The 21,614-nt window shown below is 36.7% G+C and overlaps 2 protein-coding genes across 4 annotated transcripts in view; one reads left to right on the forward strand and one right to left on the reverse strand.

Moving 5' to 3' along the window:
* The window catches only part of INTS9 (integrator complex subunit 9), a 129,492-nt gene extending 115,771 nt beyond the window's left edge, over positions 1 to 13,721 (reverse strand). Inside the window, exon 1 of the mRNA XM_044663465.1 lies at positions 13,645 to 13,721. Coding sequence (XP_044519400.1) covers positions 13,645 to 13,653 — 9 coding nt within the window. The 5' untranslated portion in view covers positions 13,654 to 13,721. The remainder of the gene's footprint in view (positions 1 to 13,644) is intronic.
* A 496-nt stretch (positions 13,722 to 14,217) lies between these two features.
* Positions 14,218 to 21,614, forward strand: part of HMBOX1 (homeobox containing 1) — a 257,349-nt gene continuing 249,952 nt past the window's right edge. For all 3 annotated transcript variants that reach the window (XM_044663467.1, XM_044663468.1, XM_044663469.1), the window contains exon 1: positions 14,218 to 14,464. The gene's annotated coding sequence lies outside the window, so the exon portion shown is untranslated. The remainder of the gene's footprint in view (positions 14,465 to 21,614) is intronic.

A 21,614-nucleotide genomic window follows, 5' to 3' on the forward strand; every position in this document is an offset into this window, starting at 1 on the left:
TCCCCTGTTTTTCTAAGAACTCTTTATAAACAATCTACCTAGCATGCTAGGAGTCTTCCGCCTTTATTTTTGTGCCTTGGAAGTACTAGTAACATTAGCTGGGCTATTTGTTTCTAATTCTCATTACATAAGCAGCCACATACTTTCCCAGTTATGTATGTTCTTAATAATGGCTTTTAGGTAGGTTCTCACATGCTATCAATCAACCAACAAGCATTTATTAAGCACCAGCTATAAATCAGGCCTTGTGTACAGGGATACAGAGACAAAAATGCAAATAGTCCCAGACTTCAAGGAGTTTACATTCTATCAGAGGAGATGTATGCACATATATGAATATACAAAACAAAAATCAAGTAATTTAGGGAAGGTAGTATCAGCCGCAGAATCAGGGCAGGTCTCACGTAGGAGGTGATGCTTGGGCTGAGCTTTATATAAAACTAGGGATTTTAAGAGGGGGAGGTGAGGAGGAAGTATGTCATGCAAGAAATGACAAGAGGGAGTGATGACATGAAGACATCATAGGGAACTGCAACCTGCTTAAACTTACCATTTGGCTTTATAGTTTCCTTTTGGTTATTTGTAATTTTAATTCACCTAAGACAACAGAATATCACCAGGAGAATAGAGGTCTTAAAGGAGACAGATTTTCATAGTAACAGGTAGTTTACTGAGCAGTTTCCTAAACAGAATATATCCTGATTTCTTCCTATTCAATTCTAGACATACTTCTTATTCTGCTAGGATTGTTCAAGAAAGATATAATGTGTACTAATTCAATGAGTTGCCCATATCATAATCTATTGCAATGATTTTTCATCCACTTTGTTTCAACAACACGGAATGACCAATTTGTATATCAATCTTGTAAATATTATGGAGGAAATTTTGTAGTGTTCCTGAGATCGATGCCTAGCCTCTAAAATCTCTTCTAGCTCAAGATCTTTGATCCTATGTAATTTGCAAAGTATAGCAGCTAGGTGGCACAGTGGATAGAGCACCATTAAGATAGGTCTTCTGAGTTTGAATCTAGCCTCAGATATTTCCTAGTTGTGTGACTGTTGGCAAATCTCTTAACCTGATTAACGTCAGTTTCTTTATCTGCAAAATGAGCTAGAGGAGGAAATGGCAAACCATGCCATTATGTTTGCAAAGAAAACTCCTAATGGTGTTATAAAGAGTTGGACATGCCTAAAAAAAAACAACTGAACAACAACAAAATTTGCAAACAAGAGCTTATGTAAAACTTATCAATAAGAAATTCTTTTATTTAGACCTTATGCAGATTGTCTATGACACTGTCTGTGCTTATTCCTACAGCAATGTTTTTTACCTTTGAAAACTTTATTTTCCCATGTAATATCTCACTTGATTTTAACTCAGTGGATCAGTAAATAAAAATTCTCTCTGCAGTTACATGCCAGGATTTCATAGCATTTTTCTCCCATCTGAAAGCTGAATTTAAATGTGTTATGACAGCCACAATATAATTTGTTCACTAATGATCATTTTTTGTTGCATTAGCGGCTGCTTGAAATAAGTGAAATGCTGGTTAGAGCTAAGAAATTGTTTTGTTAAAAAGAGATTTGTATTGTTATGCTTGGCAACTGGATTTGAGTGGTCCAACTTTTTGCTCCATCAGTTTCTTCTTCAGATACTTAAATTATTTCTTTCCTATTTTCAAAGGAAATCTTGCAACTTTTTTCTTAGGTCATAAATGAACTTTGCTGCTAGCATTCTGGCACTCAATAAGCTTTTATGATTGTACTTTGAAATATGGAAACTATTTTTTATAATGTCAGAAAACAACGTGCAGCATATGATTGATTGGTTAAGAGCAAACAATGCAATACAAATAGATACTTCCTTTTGGAGAGTGATTTAATTTTGGCACTATGAAGGAATCTTACTTCCTTCACAACTGGAAATTTTTAGAGTAAGGAAGTAGCTGAGTTAAGTTAAAAAATATTAATTTTAAAAATATTAATTAGATTTTTATGGCAAATGTATATATTTCATCACAGTAAAATACAACCCATATTTTCCTGCCAAAAGTTTCCCACTAAAATCTAAAACTTATTAAAGATATTGCTCAAATTTCCAATGAAAATATTTTGATAATTTCTTAAATATCTTCATACTGTCAAATTTAATTTCTATTTTAATCATTTCTACATGTTTCTCAAGATTATCTTAAGATCAAAGACTCATAGGAGGAACCTTAGAGGCTATTGAGTCACTCATTTTTCAGATGAGGGAACTGAGGCAGAGAGGTTAAATAACTTGCCTAAGGTTACATAGGTACTAAGTGGTGGAGCTGGGGTTTTAATCTAGATTGTCTGACTCAGCATTCTTTTCCAGCATTCTTTTCAATACACCATGTTACCTTGAAATAGAAAAGCCCATTAAACAAAAATATTTAATTATGCTTTTCCCCCAACTATCAGAAAGGTTAAAAGGCAAGATAATGTTTAATAAGCAAGATAAAATATATAATGCAATAGATTAAGACAGAAGGGAAGAAAGGAGCAAGTTAGCTTTACTTCACTTGAGTCTTTACAATGTGGCTCATTATTTTAATTGTAGTATGAAATAACAGATTCATTCATTCATTTATTTATTTATTTTAGCCCTTGTACTTCGGTGTATTGTCTCATAGGTGGAAGATTGGTAAGGGTGGGCAATGGGGGTCAAGTGACTTGCCCAGGGTCACACAGCTGGGAAGTGGCTGAGGCCAGGTTTGAACCTAGGACCTCCTGTCTCTAGGCCTGACTCTCACTCCACTGAGCTACCCAGCTGCCCCAACAGATTTATTTTTAAAATATAAAGACATTCTAGAATTTAACAATGATTTTTGGCTTTTCTTTTGACAATTTTGATTATCTGCTTCACTGATACACTCAATTAATATTAACAACTAAGAATATATTATTCCTCAAAGGGTAAATAGGATTTCATTTCTCACCTAGAAATTTCTTCTTTTTTTAGATAACTTATACTGAAGAGATCTAGAGATCTAGCTGTGGTTTCAGTAAATATAAATATTCCAGACTTGAAGCTAAGTTCTCTAAGTTATTTCTTCTATGAATTCTAATGTTAAGTTGCCAAACTGAGTCAGTCAAAAGTATTTTTTCTCTTTTCTTTGGTTTACTGCCACACACCACCACCTCCAGTTCCTATTTCTTTGTATAAATTCAGCATTCTGCACTTAAAAGTACCTGCTTATACCAGTAACAGATGAAATACAAGGCAAGAAAATATGGATAGATTATAAACCATACAGCTGAAAGGAATACTCATCCCGATAAAAACAAAGATTCAGTGGAAATATTTTTATTGCTGCACATCATTATTTACCTACAATTTCAAAACATCATATAGACATCTGTCATCCTTTGAAAATACTTGTAATCTTACATTAACATTTAAAAATAGGTAATTCTTGTTCGATTGCTATATAACTTCTAGTAATAACTAAAGGGAGAAGATGGATTCAGACCTCAGATGATGATTTTGGAATTAAGTGTAGAGAAGGGGGAAAATACAAAGTATATACTATATAGTTAAAAGTATCAGAATTTAGCAATATATAAAATCAACAGATAATCAATAATCACCCCACCCCCCCAAATTAATTTTGCTACATGGGATTTTAAGGATGAAAATTTCCTGGAGACTTAAGGAGAAAGACAGGGAGGGAGATGGATATGAAGGTCAATTTGTGGATGGTTTCAGTTGGTCAGAACATAGTTCTGAAAATGAGTTTAAGGTTGATTTTAGATGAGGTGTTATGATCACACTGTACTCCTAAACCCTTATAAGTTGTTTCAGAGAAAGGGAATCTTGTACAATCTCATTACTACTACTAGAAAAAACTACTTACATAAAATGTATGTCTTGCAGATCACAATAGCAGCACTTCTTTTATTTTATGGACAGCATATTTAAATAAAATCTTACTCGTCCCACTTCTCTGAATTTTTTGATTAACAGAATTAACTTAAATTTTTTATTATTAAACACTTAATTAAAAAATTAAGATTAGCATTCTTTCTTACCAAAATTTGACTTTTTTGTTTGTTTGTTTGTTGGAGGAATGATTTAAAATCTTATTATACTTCATGGTCATTATTATAAACATCACAACTTACGTACAGTATCATAGGTTTAGAGTAGCAGTGACAACCTGGAGTTCTTCAGTAACTGAAGAGTGAAGAAAAAAATGCCCTTTTGAAGTATATTGATATTATGATACCATTAATACTATAACCAAAGATCTAAAAAATTACAAAATAGACACACGAGGGCACTCTAACCAACCTGCAATATACTTCATTTGCAAAGATGACAGTAAAATATATATTTTGTGTTTTAGGGACAGAAGGAAATTTTCACAAAAGATTCAGAGAAGCTAATGATGTTCAAAGTAATAGGTTGTTATTATGGTATATTTTAATTCATACGAGGCAAAGTTTTAAGGCCTAACTTGAATCATTCAGGGGTAGGGTCCTTGTTAATCAAGAATATAATTACAGAGGCTGCCAGAACTTCATATGCAATGGTCTTCCAAAAGAATGAGAAAGGAGCAGAGAAAAAGAGAGGAAACTGTCAATAATAGTCATGAGATAGGTTCTTGAAACTTGGAATACCCGGGGACTGCCAAGCTCTTGTCACTTCTATTAGTTGAGGGTAGGATGCTAAAGAAGCAGTGCATTGTAGCAGAAAGCATTCTAGATTTGTAGGCAGCTTGAAACCTGGCTCAGTTATTACCAGTGTGGTTTTGGGCAAGTCATTTAACTTCTGGGGTATTCAGTTTTATCAACTATAAAATGAGAGGGCTGGACTAGACTAGAGGTGGCAGACTCAGCTGGTGTCTAGTGGCCTCAATCAGATTAAAACATAATTCGGACAAATTTACAAAAATAAAAATACAAGATAACATAGATAATGCTAATTTGTGGCTTTATAAGTTAATACATGGCCTACAAGGATCTGTTTCTATTTGAGTATGACACCATAGGACTAGATAGCCTCTGAGGTTTCTTCTGGTTGCAAATCTGATTCTACTCTGTTGCCACTATACTAGGGCAGCTTGATGACAAGGGGGACGAGACATGGATTTTGAGGAAAGAAGGGATCTTGCTTAGGTTCATGTGACTGGTTTTCAATTGCACAAGAAGGAAATGGTAAGATTAAAACAAACAACAAAACCCCCTTTACCTTCTGTCTTAGAAGCAATACTGTATATTGGTTCTAAGGCAGACGAGCAGTAAGGGCTAGACAATGGGGGTTAAGTGACTTATCCAGGGTCACATAGCTAGGAAGTATAAGGCCAGATATGAACTCAGGACTTCCTGTCTTTGGGCCTGGCTCTCAATCTACTAAGCTACTTCACTGCCCTAGATGCTCAATGATTTGAGAAATGCAAATTAAAGCTCTGATTTACCGCTTCACACCTAAGATTGGTTAAAATGACAAAAAGGAAATGACAAAATGCTGGAGGGAAAAACTGAGGCACTACTGTACTGTTGGTGGAGTTGTTAACTGATCTAACCATTCTGGGGAACAATTCAGAATTATGCTCAAAGGGCTGTAAGAATGTGCATATACCCTCTGACTAGCAATACCATTATTAAGTCTGTAACCCAAAGAGATTAAAAAAAAAAAACCCTAAACAAAACAAAGATCTATATCTACAAAAACATTTATAGCAGCACTTTTTGTGGTGGCAAAGAATTGGAAATTGAAAAGATGTTCATCAGTTGGGGAATGGCTGAATTAAGTTATGTATATGATTGTGATGGAATTCTATTGTATATAAGAAATGATAAGCAGGATGCTTTCAGAAAAACTCAAAAAAACTGACATGAACTGATTCAAAATGAAGTGAGAGGAACTAGAACACTGTACACGGTAATAATAATACTGTAAAATGAACAACTGTGAATGACTTAGCTAAGATCCAAGATAATTCTGGAGGATTTCTCCACTTCCATAGCAGTCTAAATGCAGATTGAAAGATATTACTTGTTACTTTATTTTTTTCATGTTTTATCTTTTGGTATTTTATTTTACAACATGACTAACCTGGAAATGTTTTGCATGAATGCACATATATAACATATCAAAATTGCTTGCCTTTTCAATGAGAAAAAGGAGGAAAGTTAGGAGAAAATTTAGAACTCAAAGTTTTGAAAAAGAAATGTTAATTGTTTTTATGTGTAATTGGAAAAAATAAAAAAAAATAAGTAAAAGAGATAGTCTGCAACAAATGAGATCTCTGGACCTGAGAGATGCACCAAAAGATAGACTTTTTTTTGATGACTGCATTTGTTAATCTGAAAATTCTATTATGAAAGCATAAACATTAAGATGACTGGTATTTCAAATTTATTCTTACAATTTCTTGAATTCCTGATAGAAATTCCAGGAAGTCTATCGTTCTGTGCATAATATACAAATTAGAAAGCACTTTGTGGCTTAAAGGTGACCAGTTTTAAATGAAACATTGGTTAACTTTACCTGAAAGGTGTTATAAATTCTCAAAGGTTTAGGATAACAGAATTGGCTGGGCAGAGTTTCTATCTCTTCTTATACAAGTCCTTGCTTCTGTTCATTTGTCCTTATCAATACTATCCATATTCATGTGATAAATGCTTACTGATAGGCACTTTGCTAAATTTGGGGAGCAAAGAAAAAGCAAAAGAACTCTGACTGCAGGGACCAAAAGCATTCTAATGAGGGGGACAACATGTATATAATGCAATTAGTAGAAGGGCATGGGTTAAACCTTAGATCTATTTTAATACCTCTGACCTTAAGAAGACACCTAATCCCTCTGTGCTTCCTTTAACTAATCCAACCCTTGCCTGGCTTTGATATGACTTATTCTCCTGGGCCTCAGTTTTCTTTTCTTTCTTTCTTTCTTTCTTTCTTTCTTTCTTTCTTTCTTTCTTTCTTTCTTTCTTTCTTTCTTTCTTTCTTTCTTTTTTTTTTAAACCCTTACCTTCCATCTTGGAGTCAATTCTGTGTATTGGCTCCAAGGTAGAAGAGTGGTAAGGACTAGGCAATGGGGGTTAAGTGACTTGCCCAGGGTCACACAGCTAGGAAATGTCTGAGGTCAAATTTGAACCTAGGACCTCCTATCTTTAGGCCTAGCTCTCAATCCACTGAGCCATCCAGCTGCCCCCCAGTTTTCTTATTTTTGAAAGAATGAAGGGGTTTGGCCTTTGAGTTCCTGTCCAACTCTAAATATATGATTCCATGATCTATTAAAAAATCTCTTCTACCATATATGTGATAAGGAGTCATCTAGCTTTGAAAGTGAATCCAACAATCTCAAGGTACTCCATTCTATTTCATTTTAACTTTAATTCCTAGTGTTCTGTTGTATGTACAACAGTGGATAGTGTCAGACTTAGAATGAGGAAGAGCAGAATTCAATAACTGACAGAATGTATATGACTAACAGCAAGTCAGTTAACTTCTGGGCCTTGTCTTACTTTTCTGTAAAATGAAGTAATACCTATAGTACCTACATTACAGAGTTGTAAGAATCAGACAAAATACTATATTGTACAAATGTAAAGTTATAATATAAATATTAGTTATTATGATTATTAAATTTCCTATTACTAGATATGACTCAAAGAATCCTCAGACTGTCAAGATCTTTTTAAATTATCACTGTTACCTAATGTGTTAGCAATTCTCAGATTTATGTTACTACCAAATTTGATAAGATGTCATATATGTTTTTATCTAAGGCACTGATTTAAAAAAACTGAACAAAGCCAAGGACACATCACTGGTACATTCTATGAAAGACCTCCTTCCAAATCAACATAGGAACTGTTAATAACCACTTTGTCATCCAACTAATTCTGAATTCACCTAATTGTATGACTCTGGACCCCACATATCTCCATCTTCTTCAAAGGAATTAGCTTGACACTTTACCAACTGTTTTGCTCAAATTAGGCAGACTACATTCAATTCAACAAATATTAATTAGTCAATTTATACTAAGATACTCCCTTGATTTACACTGTAAAAACAATTTACTAACAATTGTGAAAGTAGGGGAATATCATTTAACTTTCACAGGATGGTACTCACAATGATCAAGTGATTTTTTTAGACTTTCCATGTTGACTTTTCTTGCAGTCATTAATATATATTGTTCTTGTGGTATCCCATCCCTTTTTATTTATAGTTAATCACTTATATTTTCCCTCATGTTTCTCTGAAGACCTCATAGTCATCATTTATTAACGTACAGGAGTCCATTTTATTCACATACCATTTGTTCAGCCACATTCCAACTACTGGTCACAGATTTTGTTTTCAATTGTTATCACAAACAATACTGATATGAAAATTTTGCACATATGGTTCCTTTCTTCTTTGGGATACAGTCCTTGCAGTAGAATCTTTGGATTTGAACAATTTAGGAATTTTTTTGCTTGATTCCAAAATTCTTTTACAGGATGGCTTAACCAATTCACAGCCTTTCAGCAGCAAATGTACGGGATTATCTTTCCCAAAGTCCCCTACAAATTTGTCCATGTTTGCTAGCTTGAAGAATGTGAGGTGTTATTTCAGGGGTGCTCTAATTTGCTTCCTATCCCATCCCTATAATAATCTAGAATAATTCCAGAATCCTTAGGATGTATAGGCTATGAACCAAGGGTGAGATTTTATTATTGAATGGAAGGTGCCACTGTTCTTCAGAGAAGAGGCTAGAGATCAGGCAAAAGATAGATAAGCACAGCACGAGATGGAAGATACATGGTCAGATGGGACAGAGAGGCCTCTTTTAACTACTACTCTTCCTTCTGAAGGCTGGGGATGGTGACTATAGTTGTGTTCTCCACTGACTTTGTTCTTTCTCTTCCTTCTCAGGGCAGCACAGTATGAGATGAAAAGGTATGAAGTTACAGGGAGCAATCTTACTCCTCTCTGCATCAGAGACTCTCCACATCACCAGAAAGAAATCAGGCTGCCAGCAGAAGGTGGAAGCTGCCTTATACTGGCTCAGATGAAAGTTCCTGTGCTAGGCCCTAGCAGCCTTCCCTCAGGTGACATAAAACCCAAATTGCAAAGCCTGCAGTCAGAGGACAGTCTCTCTCCTCTTCTAATCTAAGGCTATCAGGCAGGTGCAGCAGAAAGTTTAAGTCTCAGGCTGAGGAAGTTGCTATAGGCAGGAAGACATTAGACTAGCCTGTAGCAACCTTCCCTCAGGGGTCTAGTGTTCCTCTCTTCTTTAGAAAGTACAAATACTGATTAGAGATTCAATGAAGATTAGGGCCTGGCTCAAGGTCATAAACCTGAATCTAGCTTCCAGTCTAGAACTTGATTACATCATGATGCTGACTGAGATACATCCAAGTTTACTTTGTCTTCAATTGTAATAAAGCCTTTATAGTAACTTCCCTTTATATTGTTCCCTCTAATTTCTTATTTTTCTCTCCATAGATCCCAATAATCCTTGCAATTTGATGCAATGGCATAAAAACTGAATAGAAAGAGATCCCCAGGGGATGCACACTAACCTAAAAAATCACAGGTTAACATTTTTTTCTGTTTTAATTTATTTTGTTCAGGATCAAGAAGTTTTGTGGTGTTAGCCCACAGTGGCAAGTGTAATACCTCTTATCTAGAGCCCATTTTAATATCTGGTTTCTAGACTTACTTCTTGGTTTCATTATGTGAATCAGAGTGAATTACAAAGTTTATGCAGACAACTGGCTGACTGAGGCCAGCAGATGAACAGACTTTCTTTGAAGAGGTGCTGAAGAAGAGGGATTTAATGCTTTTCAAATTCTGCATTACTGTTTGTGTAAATTCTTTCATATTAGTACTTGTTAAAAAAAAAAAGCATCAGTTTGGATTTAAGACAAAGACAATAGGGAGGAAAACTTCAGAAAACATTTTCTCTACAATGGCATTTTTGTCCCACTGGGGGGAAAAAAAAACTACAGGAAGAATAAAACAAAAAACCCAGCCAAAAAAAAAAAGCCTCCCTGAAACCTGCTTTCCTCCCCCTCACCCCCAGCCATTATAATGTGGCAAAATCCATTTAGACTTCTTAGAAAACATTTGTTCTAGGTAAGAGTTTTCCAGAGGATGTCACTTCAGTATATTTTATCTAATTATTTTGGATGGAAATCTTTCTAAAATGTAGCAAACATCCTCCTGCCTTTCTAAACAAAGGATGATGAATTTAATATGTTTTCTTGATGACTCAAGTTTTTAAAAAAAAACTTAAATGGATCTGTGATCTCATCCATATGAATGTTCTTTACAAAGATGTAAATTACAAACCATCCATGTCAGTTCATTCTGTGGAACTCTTGCCCATGTCCTCTCATAATTTCCCTAGGAGGCAGTAGGGAGCCACTATCATAGGTTAGGCTTTGTTTGCTTTTTCCTAGTTACTGTTAAATTCTTCCAGAAAGCTGAGGCTCAAAACATCAAAAATGAAGCATTTTAAGGGGTTCCTGGACTATTATTGTTCCTTCACCTTGTCTCTGCATTGTCCCACAAAATCCCTTCCAGTTGTGGAGTTCTGGCAACATCAAGGCTTGGAGGTTCTTTTCTTATCCGTGGTCATTTCCTCCAGTATGGATGTAGATGCAGAACATTTGTACTATTCAGTCAGCTCCAACTGAGGGATGTAGGAGAATCAAATCTCTAACACAAAAGTTGCCTCCAAGGCAGGCTACATCCATCTCAAGCTTGAAGCTTGCTCACCTATGCTCACACAGAAAATATAAAATACAAGAGAAAGCCAGGGGTCTAAGGCTCAGGCTTGCTTAAGCCAACATATATACTTTAACTGCACTCTGGTTAGGACACCATGATGATGGAGTGGGGGGAAAGGCAAGCTGTCTTCTCACTCTTCAAGAAAAGACTCAAGGAGTTCTATTACATTTGGCAGATGGAAAGAGAAAATTAGAAGATGTAGTCACTCTTTTTAAGGTTTACTTCTCTTGGGTAGACCACTTTTTGTGTGTGTGTGTAGGGGTAGTGGATTACTTACGATGGAAAAAAAGTTCTTCACCAAAATGCACACAATCCAATTGTTAAATAGAATATTTCTAAGGTAAACACTTTTCCCAGCCTGGGTTTCTTCCCACATCCTCACTTAAGCCAATTCTAGTCCCCTATCCATACCTTCTCCTCCTCCTCCTTTCCCCTCCTTTTTTTGGTCCCTTTTATCTCAATCTCACTTCCAACTTCAATAAAATGAAGTGGGAAGAAGACTTAACTTGGACAACCTTCCCTCTCATTATATGCAGCTGGGACTGAAAGGCATTTTAGCATCTCCTCTTTCCCCCATGTGGCAGGACCACTAGGCCAAATAACAACAGTAGGACTCTTGGGGTCTAGCAAAAAGAAATATGATTTGATGTTTTGTCTGAATGGAAAAAATACAGTTTTGGTTGCAGTTCCAAGGAAGCCTGATTACTGTGTGTTCACCTGTCTGCCTAAGGCAGATATCCTTTGCTGCCCTCATAGGAACAAGGTACCATTAGGATGGTTGTTCCTTTATTCCAAAATGCCCAAGCCCTTCAACCATAACCCTCATTTGGGCTGCAAGAATCAACCAGAGTAACAGCACATGCTTCATGGAATATATCTAAACAATGCATACCCCTGATACACTAAAGCAAGAAATAATCTCCTTAATGTTGTCAATAGTGTTATTGTTAATAGTTAATAGTTGTTAATAGTGTGTGTACATATATGTGTAGGCATGTGCATATGTTTGTGTATATTACATGTAGGCAGCTATGTGGCACAGGGGCTAGAGTGCTGGGCCTGGAGTTAAGAAGACTCATCTTTCTGAGTTCAAATTTGGCCTCAGACACTTACTAGTTGTTACCCTGGACATATCACTTAACCCTCTTTGCCTCAGTTCCCCATATCTGTAACATGAGCTAGAAAAGGAAATGGCAAACCATTAATATTCCATCCAGTATCTTTGACAAGAAATCCCCAAACGAGGTCACAAAGTGTCAGACAGGACTAAAAACCCACTGAACAACTACATAGGTACATACCCACACACTCAAACTTTGACCATGAAACATTCACTTCTGAGATAGAAGCATTTTCTGTTCTAGCAATTTAGTCTCTGAATTCTCTTAAAAGTCATATTTAAATTCTATAATTGTTAGTATTTTCCTCTTTCTCCTCAAATAGTCATCTATTTGCATAATCTATCCAAAATTCCAATGGAATATAGGTTTTTTGAGAAAGCAGGGACTTTTTCATTTTGTCTTTGTCTCCCTGGTACCTAGCATAGTGTTTAGGAATGAACATCAGACCTGTGATTTCACTGATAAAGGGAAGACAGATGAAGAAATTCCCTCTACAGTGTTTTGTCCCATCCTTGTAATATGTAGTCTTATATATGAGTTGCCTAGGGCATTGGGAGGTTAAGCAACTTTTCCCTAATGGCACAGCCAGTATGTATTAGGGACATGACTTGAACCTAGGGTTTTCTGGTTCTGATGGTAGCTTTCTAGACATTAAGTCACTGGCCCTATACAAAGTGAATGATTAATAAATTCTTGTTGGAAAAGACTGGATATCCCTTCCAGTTGTCATGACATTGTTAATGATCTTCCTCTAGGAAAGAAAAGCATAGCTTACTTGCTTGCTACATTTGATCTATCTAACTCCTATTACTCCAGTGTCCATCTCCTCCATAAAGGTGCCTCTGATGTGTGGATCTTTCTTTTCTCTACATAGGTCTTAAAACTCAAATTAATATCTAGTGCCTAGAACCAATGCTCAATTTAATCTTCATCCTGACTCTAACAAAATTATGAGCTCCTAGAATGCAGGGAACCTTTTTCTTTCCAAACCTTCCATGGTGATGCTCACATAGTAATCGCTAAACAAAATATTGACCAACTAGAACAGGTACCTCCTAAATGTAATGGCTAAGACACTCATGTAAGATTTTGAAGGGATCTGAGATTATTTAGTTCAGGGATTCTTGACCTAAGGCCATGAACTTGGTTTATATAATTATTTATAATTGTTTTTTTTTAATCCTGTGCATTTTATTAGAGCATATAAAAATATTATTCTGAAAAGATGCATGCTTCACCAATACCAAGACAATAAGTAGGGTCAACAAACATGTATGAAGAGTCTACTATGTGCCACAGAGTCCAGTCAAAAAAGTTAAGTACTTCCGATGGTTTCATAAAAGAGAAACTGGGGTCCTGAAACAGCAAATTACTAGTCCCAAAATTAGGGAAATGAGAGTGGGAATTTTAACCCACGTGGCTTTAACTCTCAAATCGGGGTTCTTTTCAACTGGCAGGATAATGAGACATACCCAAACCGTGATTGTTAGACGTGACTTGGAGAAAGGCTTTGGCAGAAGCCTCTGGTCTAGCCCCAGTGACCCCTGTAATGGGCGATCTAGTTATGTTCCTTCAGCATTCTGAGGTTTTAGATTACTGTCCTCTCACAAGAATTACCCTCCTCCCAGCATGCTTTACTGCAAGACAAATGCCTTCCAGCCCGTCTCCCTCCCCTAGACATTCCACAAAAAGAAGCTGTTGCGTTTCCAAGTTCAAGGTATTACCCTCGCCCTCTGACCCTCAAAGGGAGACTCACCAGCTTCATATTGAAATCTTCGCAGTTATAATCTCTGCATTCCCTCACTCCCAGAGAGGGACTTCCGGTCAAACCACCGCCGCCAAACGTCCTAAAGCATGACGGAATATTGAGTCTTTTCCCTCACTTCCACTCCCTCCGCCCGCCCCCTACGCTCCCAAAGCATTATGGGAATTGTGGTACACCCAAAGCTTAAGGATGGGAACTGTGGTCATTCTTCTTCCTTTTCCTCCCCTTCCTCTCAAAACTCCTCCCTCTGTCGGCTACGATTTATCCCTATCGCCTACTCTTCTAACCTCTCCACACCCCAAGATGATATCATGTCCCCTCACCGGACCCGATGCCCGCGGTATTGTGGGACCTGTAGTCCCGGTTGGTGCTAAGTCTCCCTTTCCCTCCTCCCTGTGGGGAAGAGGAAGGGCGCAGGCTTTGCCGGGAGCTGTAGTTCCCAGGGGCCATTTGGCGCCGCGGCCCATGCTTTTACCCCAGGGATCAGGGAACTACAACTCCCAGGGCCGCCCGGCGGCAGCAGGTGGGAGCGGGGCTGTTGATATCAATATGGCGGTTGTCAGCCAGACAAAGACAGTCAGTCTGATGTGATTGAGACAAGGGAGGTTTTCAGGGGGAGACTGGGAGATAGGGGCCTCCCCTCCCCCTTCCCCTCCTCCCACGCCGGCCTCCACCCCCTTCCCCAGTCCCCCTCCCGCCGGGGACCCCGTGCGGAAGACACCCCTCCCCCTCTACCTCAGCCCTTCTTCTTGGGACGTTGGGGAGGGGGTTGCCCGCGAGGCGGAGAGAGAACTCAGCCAGGCTCCTTGAGGTGAGTGGAGAAAATCCTCCAGCCGGACACCCCGAGCCTCTCCCCCTCAACTCTTTCCTCGAGGGCTTGAGGGTGGGGGGGGGGGGAGTGGCGGAGACTGCGGGATGTCCAAAAGGGGCGTCTGGCTGGGTGACCTGGCTCTGGGGTGGGGCAGGGTTGTTTTATTGGGGGTTAGAGGCGGGTAACTCAAAGGTACTGGCTGACCACCACCCTCAAAATCTCCTCTAACTCTGCCGCCCTTGCCTGCGGGCGGAAGATTGGGGGGGAGCTCGCGAAGGTGAGGGTCTGCCGGCTGGAGTTTGTGAAACTGAGGCGCGGATTCGAGGGGTGTCGATGCGCGCGCGTGCGTTTCGTTTTCTTAAGCGTCCTTAACTTTGCGGGGGGAAAGGGGCGCGAGGTGTGCCCCAGGGCGGGGGAGGCCGGTGCCCAGCGACGTGGAGGAGCGCACTGGGACCTGGGACCAGAGCTGGGCCTGGGCTGCGGTCTACCGAGCTTGCTACAGGCGCGTACCCCATGCCCGCTCCACTACGGGACTGGCCGAGGGCTGGAGGGGGCAGCAGTCTCCGGCTGCCCCCTCCCCCCCTCGACCAGCGCGGATTGACGCTGCGCCGCTGAGGTGGGAAACGAAATAGTGCCCCTCATTTTCTCCTCCGGAACCGTGTTCCGGTAACACCGTCGGGGCTTCTCCGAAAGGCGTCCGCCTTCACCCCAAAACAGTAGGTGGGGGGATCTCCGCTCGAGGTGAAATTGGCTTTTAATTACTTGAAGATGGTTCTGTTGTTGTTGTTTTTTGATATTTGTGGATGTTGCCTTTTTTTTTTTTTTTTTTTTAAAGAAAGTGTGGGGCTTTTTTGGTGGGAAGGGGAGTGTGAAGGAGGGAGGGGGCTTAGGTGTATATAGTTCAGAAAACACCAGCTGATTGCCCTTCATGTGATTTAGAACTAATTGTGTTTGTAGTAGGATATCCAGTCCGAAGTAATGCTTGGGGGCAAGTTAAAAGATGCTGCTTGCATTTTCCCTCTACCCCACCCTGTTTCACCTCGACTGTTGCTGGAAATCGGGGTGTGGAAGAGCAAGGAAGAAGAATGCAATTTATAAAATGAGAGAGATTCAGTATTAAATAAAGTTGAATGTTATAAACAGATTGCAGTGTTTATTTACTCCAGGGCTTAAAAGTCCAGAAGTGTCTGGCTAGGCGCTGTGTGATGTGACTAACCAATTTCTGCGGGGGTCCTTCAGGTGCCAAAAGCGTTACCGTCTTCTTTTCTTACCTTCTTTCCTTTTTTCTTCCATCTGCTATTGTTGCTGCTGACATTTCTTGGGTGCTGAGAATACCTTCTGTGCCTTTTTTTATTTATTGTTTGTCTCCCACCCCCATATTGCATGTAGTTTGGCTTTGCTATTCCCGGCGTCATTAGAAAGAAATAATCTGCATTATTTTTTCTGCCAACTGTGCCACAGGTAATTTATTCCTATTCTTAAAGCTCGGTTTTTTCATCTATTTGAATTGTGTGTATAAATCAAGACTCTGGAAAAACAATTTTTATTATTTTTAAAGGTTTTTATCACTATTACAAGAGGATAACATAAAAAAATTATAGCTTCAATCACATTAAGAGCATTTCAGAGTCCTTAGGATTACACTAAATGTTAAAGACAGACTGTTGAACACTTTGTTCCATTCTTCAAATGAATTTCTTTCTCTAACCTTTGCTTATGGGAACAGTTTGTTTTCCAGTGAGAGGGACACTTCAATAGAGGAGCTGATATAATTTTTTTCAGGTATTTAGAAAACGAAAGTATTCAAACTCATTTAACTTAAATCTACTAGTTCTTGATATTCATTGTTAGCTGTCTTAGAGTGTTCTGGGAAGCAACAAAAACCTGAATTCACATAGCCACTGTACATAACTCCTGGTGTGTTCTATTACCTTTGATATGGAAATCATACTTTTTGGAACTGGTCATTCACACTAATAAACAGACTGATTAACTGCAAATGTGTGAGATAACAAGTGTATATTTAGGTTGACCTACATAGAAAGAGTTAATGTATTTTCTAAATCTGAACTTTATATTCTTGGATGTTTTGATCCCCTCTGAGACTATAATTGCAGTTAGATAGTTTATTAGATACTTAGTTTCTCAAATTATATGCTTGTATCTTATTAATGTTAATTAGGATAATTTGAAAAGGTATATATACCTGCACAATATAAAGTATCCATAGAAACTTTGATGTAAGGTAATGAAATTATTTAGGATGCAAAAGTAAAATGTAAGTGAAAAGATACGGAAATATTAAAAAGCATCATTTAACCCATGTACTTTCCATTATCCAGTTTTTCAAAGAACATATTGATTTACTACTTCCATGTTTCTTTTGAAGTGAGAACAATATATTTTAGGGGGAAATACCACCTTTCCTAATCCTATACAGTATTTGAATTGAAATCTTGTTTTGTAAGCCAAACTTATTTGAGTAAAATGTTTACTGTTGCATTTTAAGCACTGGTTATTGGATTGCTGGAACATTGTAAAATCTTCATTGCAGGTTACAGCTTAAAACACTCAGCATGTGGAAGTCATATGGTCTACAAAAAGAAGTGGAAAATCAGGGCATTGGTTGCCTGGCCAACTTAAAATTTCATCCTGTAACTGTGAAAGACACATTTATTTTCATGTGATCTCATCTAAAAATGTTTCCTGTAATATGTGAATTTGAAAATCTGCACTGTTTTAACCCAATCTGCTGCTTGTTTAAATACACTACATTTATTGGACTTTATAAATACAAATTAGCATCAAGAAGCCTTTAGGGATCAATGAGAGAAGAGACTGGAGAAGAGAGATTATGTGTATGCATGCATGTAAACAGTTTTAGAGCCACAAGATGATTTTAGGAAGCTCCTAGTCCAGTTCCTTCATTTTTCAGATGAAAATACTAAGATTCAGGTTTAGTAACTTAACCAAGGTTACCTAACTAGGTTAATGAGAGGACTAGAATTCACATCTGATTCTCAATCCAGTTTTCTTTCTTTTCTCTTTTGGTGAACATAGTTCAATCTTCAGCCTTATTTTATCCTTAATTAGGTATAAAAGTACAATGAATGCATACCAATTTGCTCAACTAAAAGCTTATTCAGTTCACCTATGGTCAATCACATAGTTGAACAGCTGACTTGAACTCAGGATTCCTTTAAATCTTATATTTTTCCTCACTATATTGTTATTTTAAGATATTCTTGAAATAAAATTATATATATATGTATATATATACATATATAGTTTATAAATGTCAACTTTATGACAATTTCATGGTAGGTATTAATAGTCCTGTTAGGTTATTTGTATTTAGTAACTACAAAATCAGTGCAAGTTTTCAAATTTAATTTGTCCTTTTTAAGTTCCTTGTGTATTCTGCTTCATTTACCCTACTTTTAGAAATTTTTAAACTACATTTCCTATAAGTATGCTTATTCCTTTTCTGTATACTTGATTTCTTTTAATTTTTAATACAAATACTGTTTAAACATAATTATTGCTTTTTGGAATTAGAAACTGCACAAATTAAAACCTTCTATCCTTCTATAACTTCTGTTGAAAGGTAAAACCTATAGGAAAATGTAAAAGTGATGAGCAAGAATCTGTGCTTATTTCTATGTCATGATAGTCTACCAAATTCTAGGTTTCATTCTACCTGTGGAAAATTAAAACCTTATTTGATAAGTTAGTTCACCTCTTTCAAATTATCCTGTGTGGTTTTTATTTTGTTCCTAGTAGAAAAACATAAAAGTAGAAAACATTTTTATGATGTAGAAAATATACAAATAGTATATGTTCAGAAGAGCTATATGCGAGTATATTTGTATATGTATAGAGTGGGTTTGTAGGAATCTGGTATGCCATAAGGAGTCAAAACCACAAGTAGTTGAACAGTGGTTATAGCCACAAACCATAGAGCAAATATTACATGAAGTTCAAATAACAAAGGAAAATTTCCAATATTGTTAACTTTATTTTAAGAAATTACCTTTTTTCATGATCTTTAGTTTTATCATTAAAAGCATTTCAGTATATAAATAACAAAAAGGATTTTACATGAACTCATCAACTTTTTACCTAACTTTTAAAGTTTGTTTTAAATTTAACAATAGAGTAATAGAATTGGCATTTATGTCTAAATTTTTTTCCTTTTGTGTATTTTAAAATGTTCTATTGATATTATTTAAAAACATCTTTAGTGCTACCCATTAATTTATGCCCATTAAAAAAGATACATCATCTTTCCGTTAAAAAATAAAGGTAGTTAAGCAAAACACATAAACCCATTGGCTGTGTCTGAAAAAAAAATTGTCTAGTTATGTACCTTTTAGTCCATCCCTTTTCTGCCAAGAAGCAGGAGGCTTTATTGTTAGTCTTCTAAAGTCATAGTTGTTCATTGCATTGTCCAGAGTTCTGAATCTTGAGTCAAAGTTTAAACCTTAATTTTAAATTGATTATGCCATATCATTTTGAAAATGGGAAGTATCTCCTGAAATTTGCTTTTTTAAATTACTGTAATCTGTAAGTTAAGTTTATAGACATCATAACTACTATCTAGGGTCTTTGTAGGACTTAGGAGGTCCCAGCAGCATTTCTTTTTCAAAGGATAGAATTGAAGGGACTTTTTTGCCAAACTTTTAGTGGGAGACAGGCATTTAAACTTATGTCACTAATTCAGATCATTTGTTTTCTTGACTTCCAATAAAACACATGGCAAACTCACTATAGCACTACCTTGGATCTTGTCCAAGAGCATTTAGTTACTGGAAGAACCTGGCTACAGCCTGCTTTTTAAAAAATAATTTCACACCATGAATCCCAAGATTGGTATTAGAGTGAGTTTCTTAAAGTACATAGGTTCAAGGAAAAGCCTTGGACCAGGACTATAAACATTTAAATTGCTTTTTTTTTCTCATGGAAAAAACCCAAAACCTTTATTTCATAAATTTAAAGAATAAGAATTTTTATTTGGAGCTGTCTAGTGTTTATTTGGACTATGGATCAAGTTCATTCAACCTCTTCCTTATCAGTGGTATCATGATGTACTAATTCAGTGGAAGGAAACAAGGCAGTTAAGAGGACATCAGAGAGCAGCGGAAATCACTAACTAAAGGATAAATTTCAAATGTACTTAGTGTGGAAGAAAGTATAGGTAGTTTTTTTCAGTCATATTCAAATATGTTTTCTAATTATTAGTGCCACATTTGTAAATTATATTAAGATGATGAATTAAAGGGTATGTAAATTCATAAGGAAAAATTATGTTTTAAAAGGATATAAAGATAAATTATATTTAAAAAATGAAAGATAATTGATGAATTTAGAATGATTCTCAGTGCTGTTGTACTGAGTTCCATTTTCCCCAGAAATGGATGGTTTTTTCTTTTCATTACAAAATTATGTTGGGCTATGTTCAGATATAGTGAAAATGAGGAAGGGAATTGTTTTAGTAATTTTTAGTTTTAGTTATTTCTCTTTCTATCTTAACTGAAGTCACCTGTTACTCTTTTCTTCAATCTAATTCTGCTTTTTGTTTTTGTTTTTTGTTTCCCTGCCCTGCAGTTGGGTCATTCACCATTAGCCTGAACAATAGTTACTTTTTGGATAATGGAAACCTTGTTTTACTTCATTGAGTTTTGTGATCTCATAAATGGAAGTATTTTCTCTAGGAATACATATTATAAACATAATGATGCATATATAAATACAGATTGTAACCATGATAATGTTAATAATAGCTTGCATTTACATGACCTTTGGAAGCTTTACAAATAATATTTTATTCTTAAAAGAACCCTATGAGGTAGGTGCTATCATTAGCCTCATTCTACAGCTGATGAAACTGAGACAGATAGGTTAAATGACTTGCAAATAATTGAGTGTCTAAGACATAATTCGAACACAGGTCTTTAATCATTAAGCATTTATTAAGCATCTACTATATAGCAGGCACTGTGCCGAGTGCTGGGATACAAATAAAGGCAAAAGACCCATTCTTGGCCTCAAGAAGCCCATTATCTAATGTCTTCCTAATTCCAGGTCCATTTTTCTATCTACTATAGTCCTTAGCTGCCCATTGTATCATAGGATCATAACTCTAAAGCTGGAATCTGTTCAGATCTCTTCATTTTACAGATGAGGAGACCAAGGTCTAGAGAAGTTAAAGAAGTTAACCAAAGTCATATGACAGAACTCAGTTCCCTCTGGTTCCATTGTGCTACCTTATAACACATCTCTGCTATTTACTCCTTTGTGGTGTTGTCTGTCTTTTCATAAATTCCCTGTAGGAGTTTGTCTTCCAGATAAGAATAGCCTATTAATTTATGGATTGTTAATTGATTTATTGTGACTCCTCCAAAAAGGAAAGGCAACATAGGGAAAGAGAACGGAAGGAGAGAAGGGATAGAGAGTCAACTACGTAACGTTAGAGAGTTGGAATTATGTTATTTTCACACTAATAGTCATACTTGAAATTGAATTGAATAGAAAGTTCTATAAAATGATTAGATGCTAGAGAAAAAAATACCTTTTGCTTATCTTTACAGTTAGTTGGAGAACCTCAAAGAAATTAAAACACATTCCTACAACTCCATAATATTCCTGGGAAGTAGAATAGCATAACATTGTTTTTCCAAACTGAAGTATATTAAATTAATTGTTTAAGACCACCGTTAGAATAATGTTGCCATGAAGAGACTTTGGCCAATATGAATTTGGAAAGAAATGATATAGTACAAGTAGTTGAAACCATCTGTCTTTTATTCCACTGTAACGAAGGATCATAATTTCTTTTGGGAGAAGAATTAGAAACAATACATGTATTCTGTGAAACATCTTTATAAGCTTGATTAAAAAACTATTTGTCAACCATGAAATATAGTTATTTCTGGGGTGAAAGCCAGTGTCATTATAAGTATAGTATAGTACTTATAACACATCTCTGCTATTTACTCCTTTGAGGTATTGTCTGTCTTTTCATAAATTTTCTGTGGGAGTTTGTCTTCCAGATAAGAATTGCCTAGACCAGTAAGTATAGTACCGTTTGGGACAAAAACTGTAGTGAACATAATTTTTGGTCAGATCACTGACATAAGAATAGGGTGAC

This window comes from Gracilinanus agilis, chromosome 2 (assembly GCF_016433145.1).
Source record: "Gracilinanus agilis isolate LMUSP501 chromosome 2, AgileGrace, whole genome shotgun sequence".
In the NCBI taxonomy this organism is placed as follows: Eukaryota; Metazoa; Chordata; class Mammalia; order Didelphimorphia; family Didelphidae; genus Gracilinanus; species Gracilinanus agilis.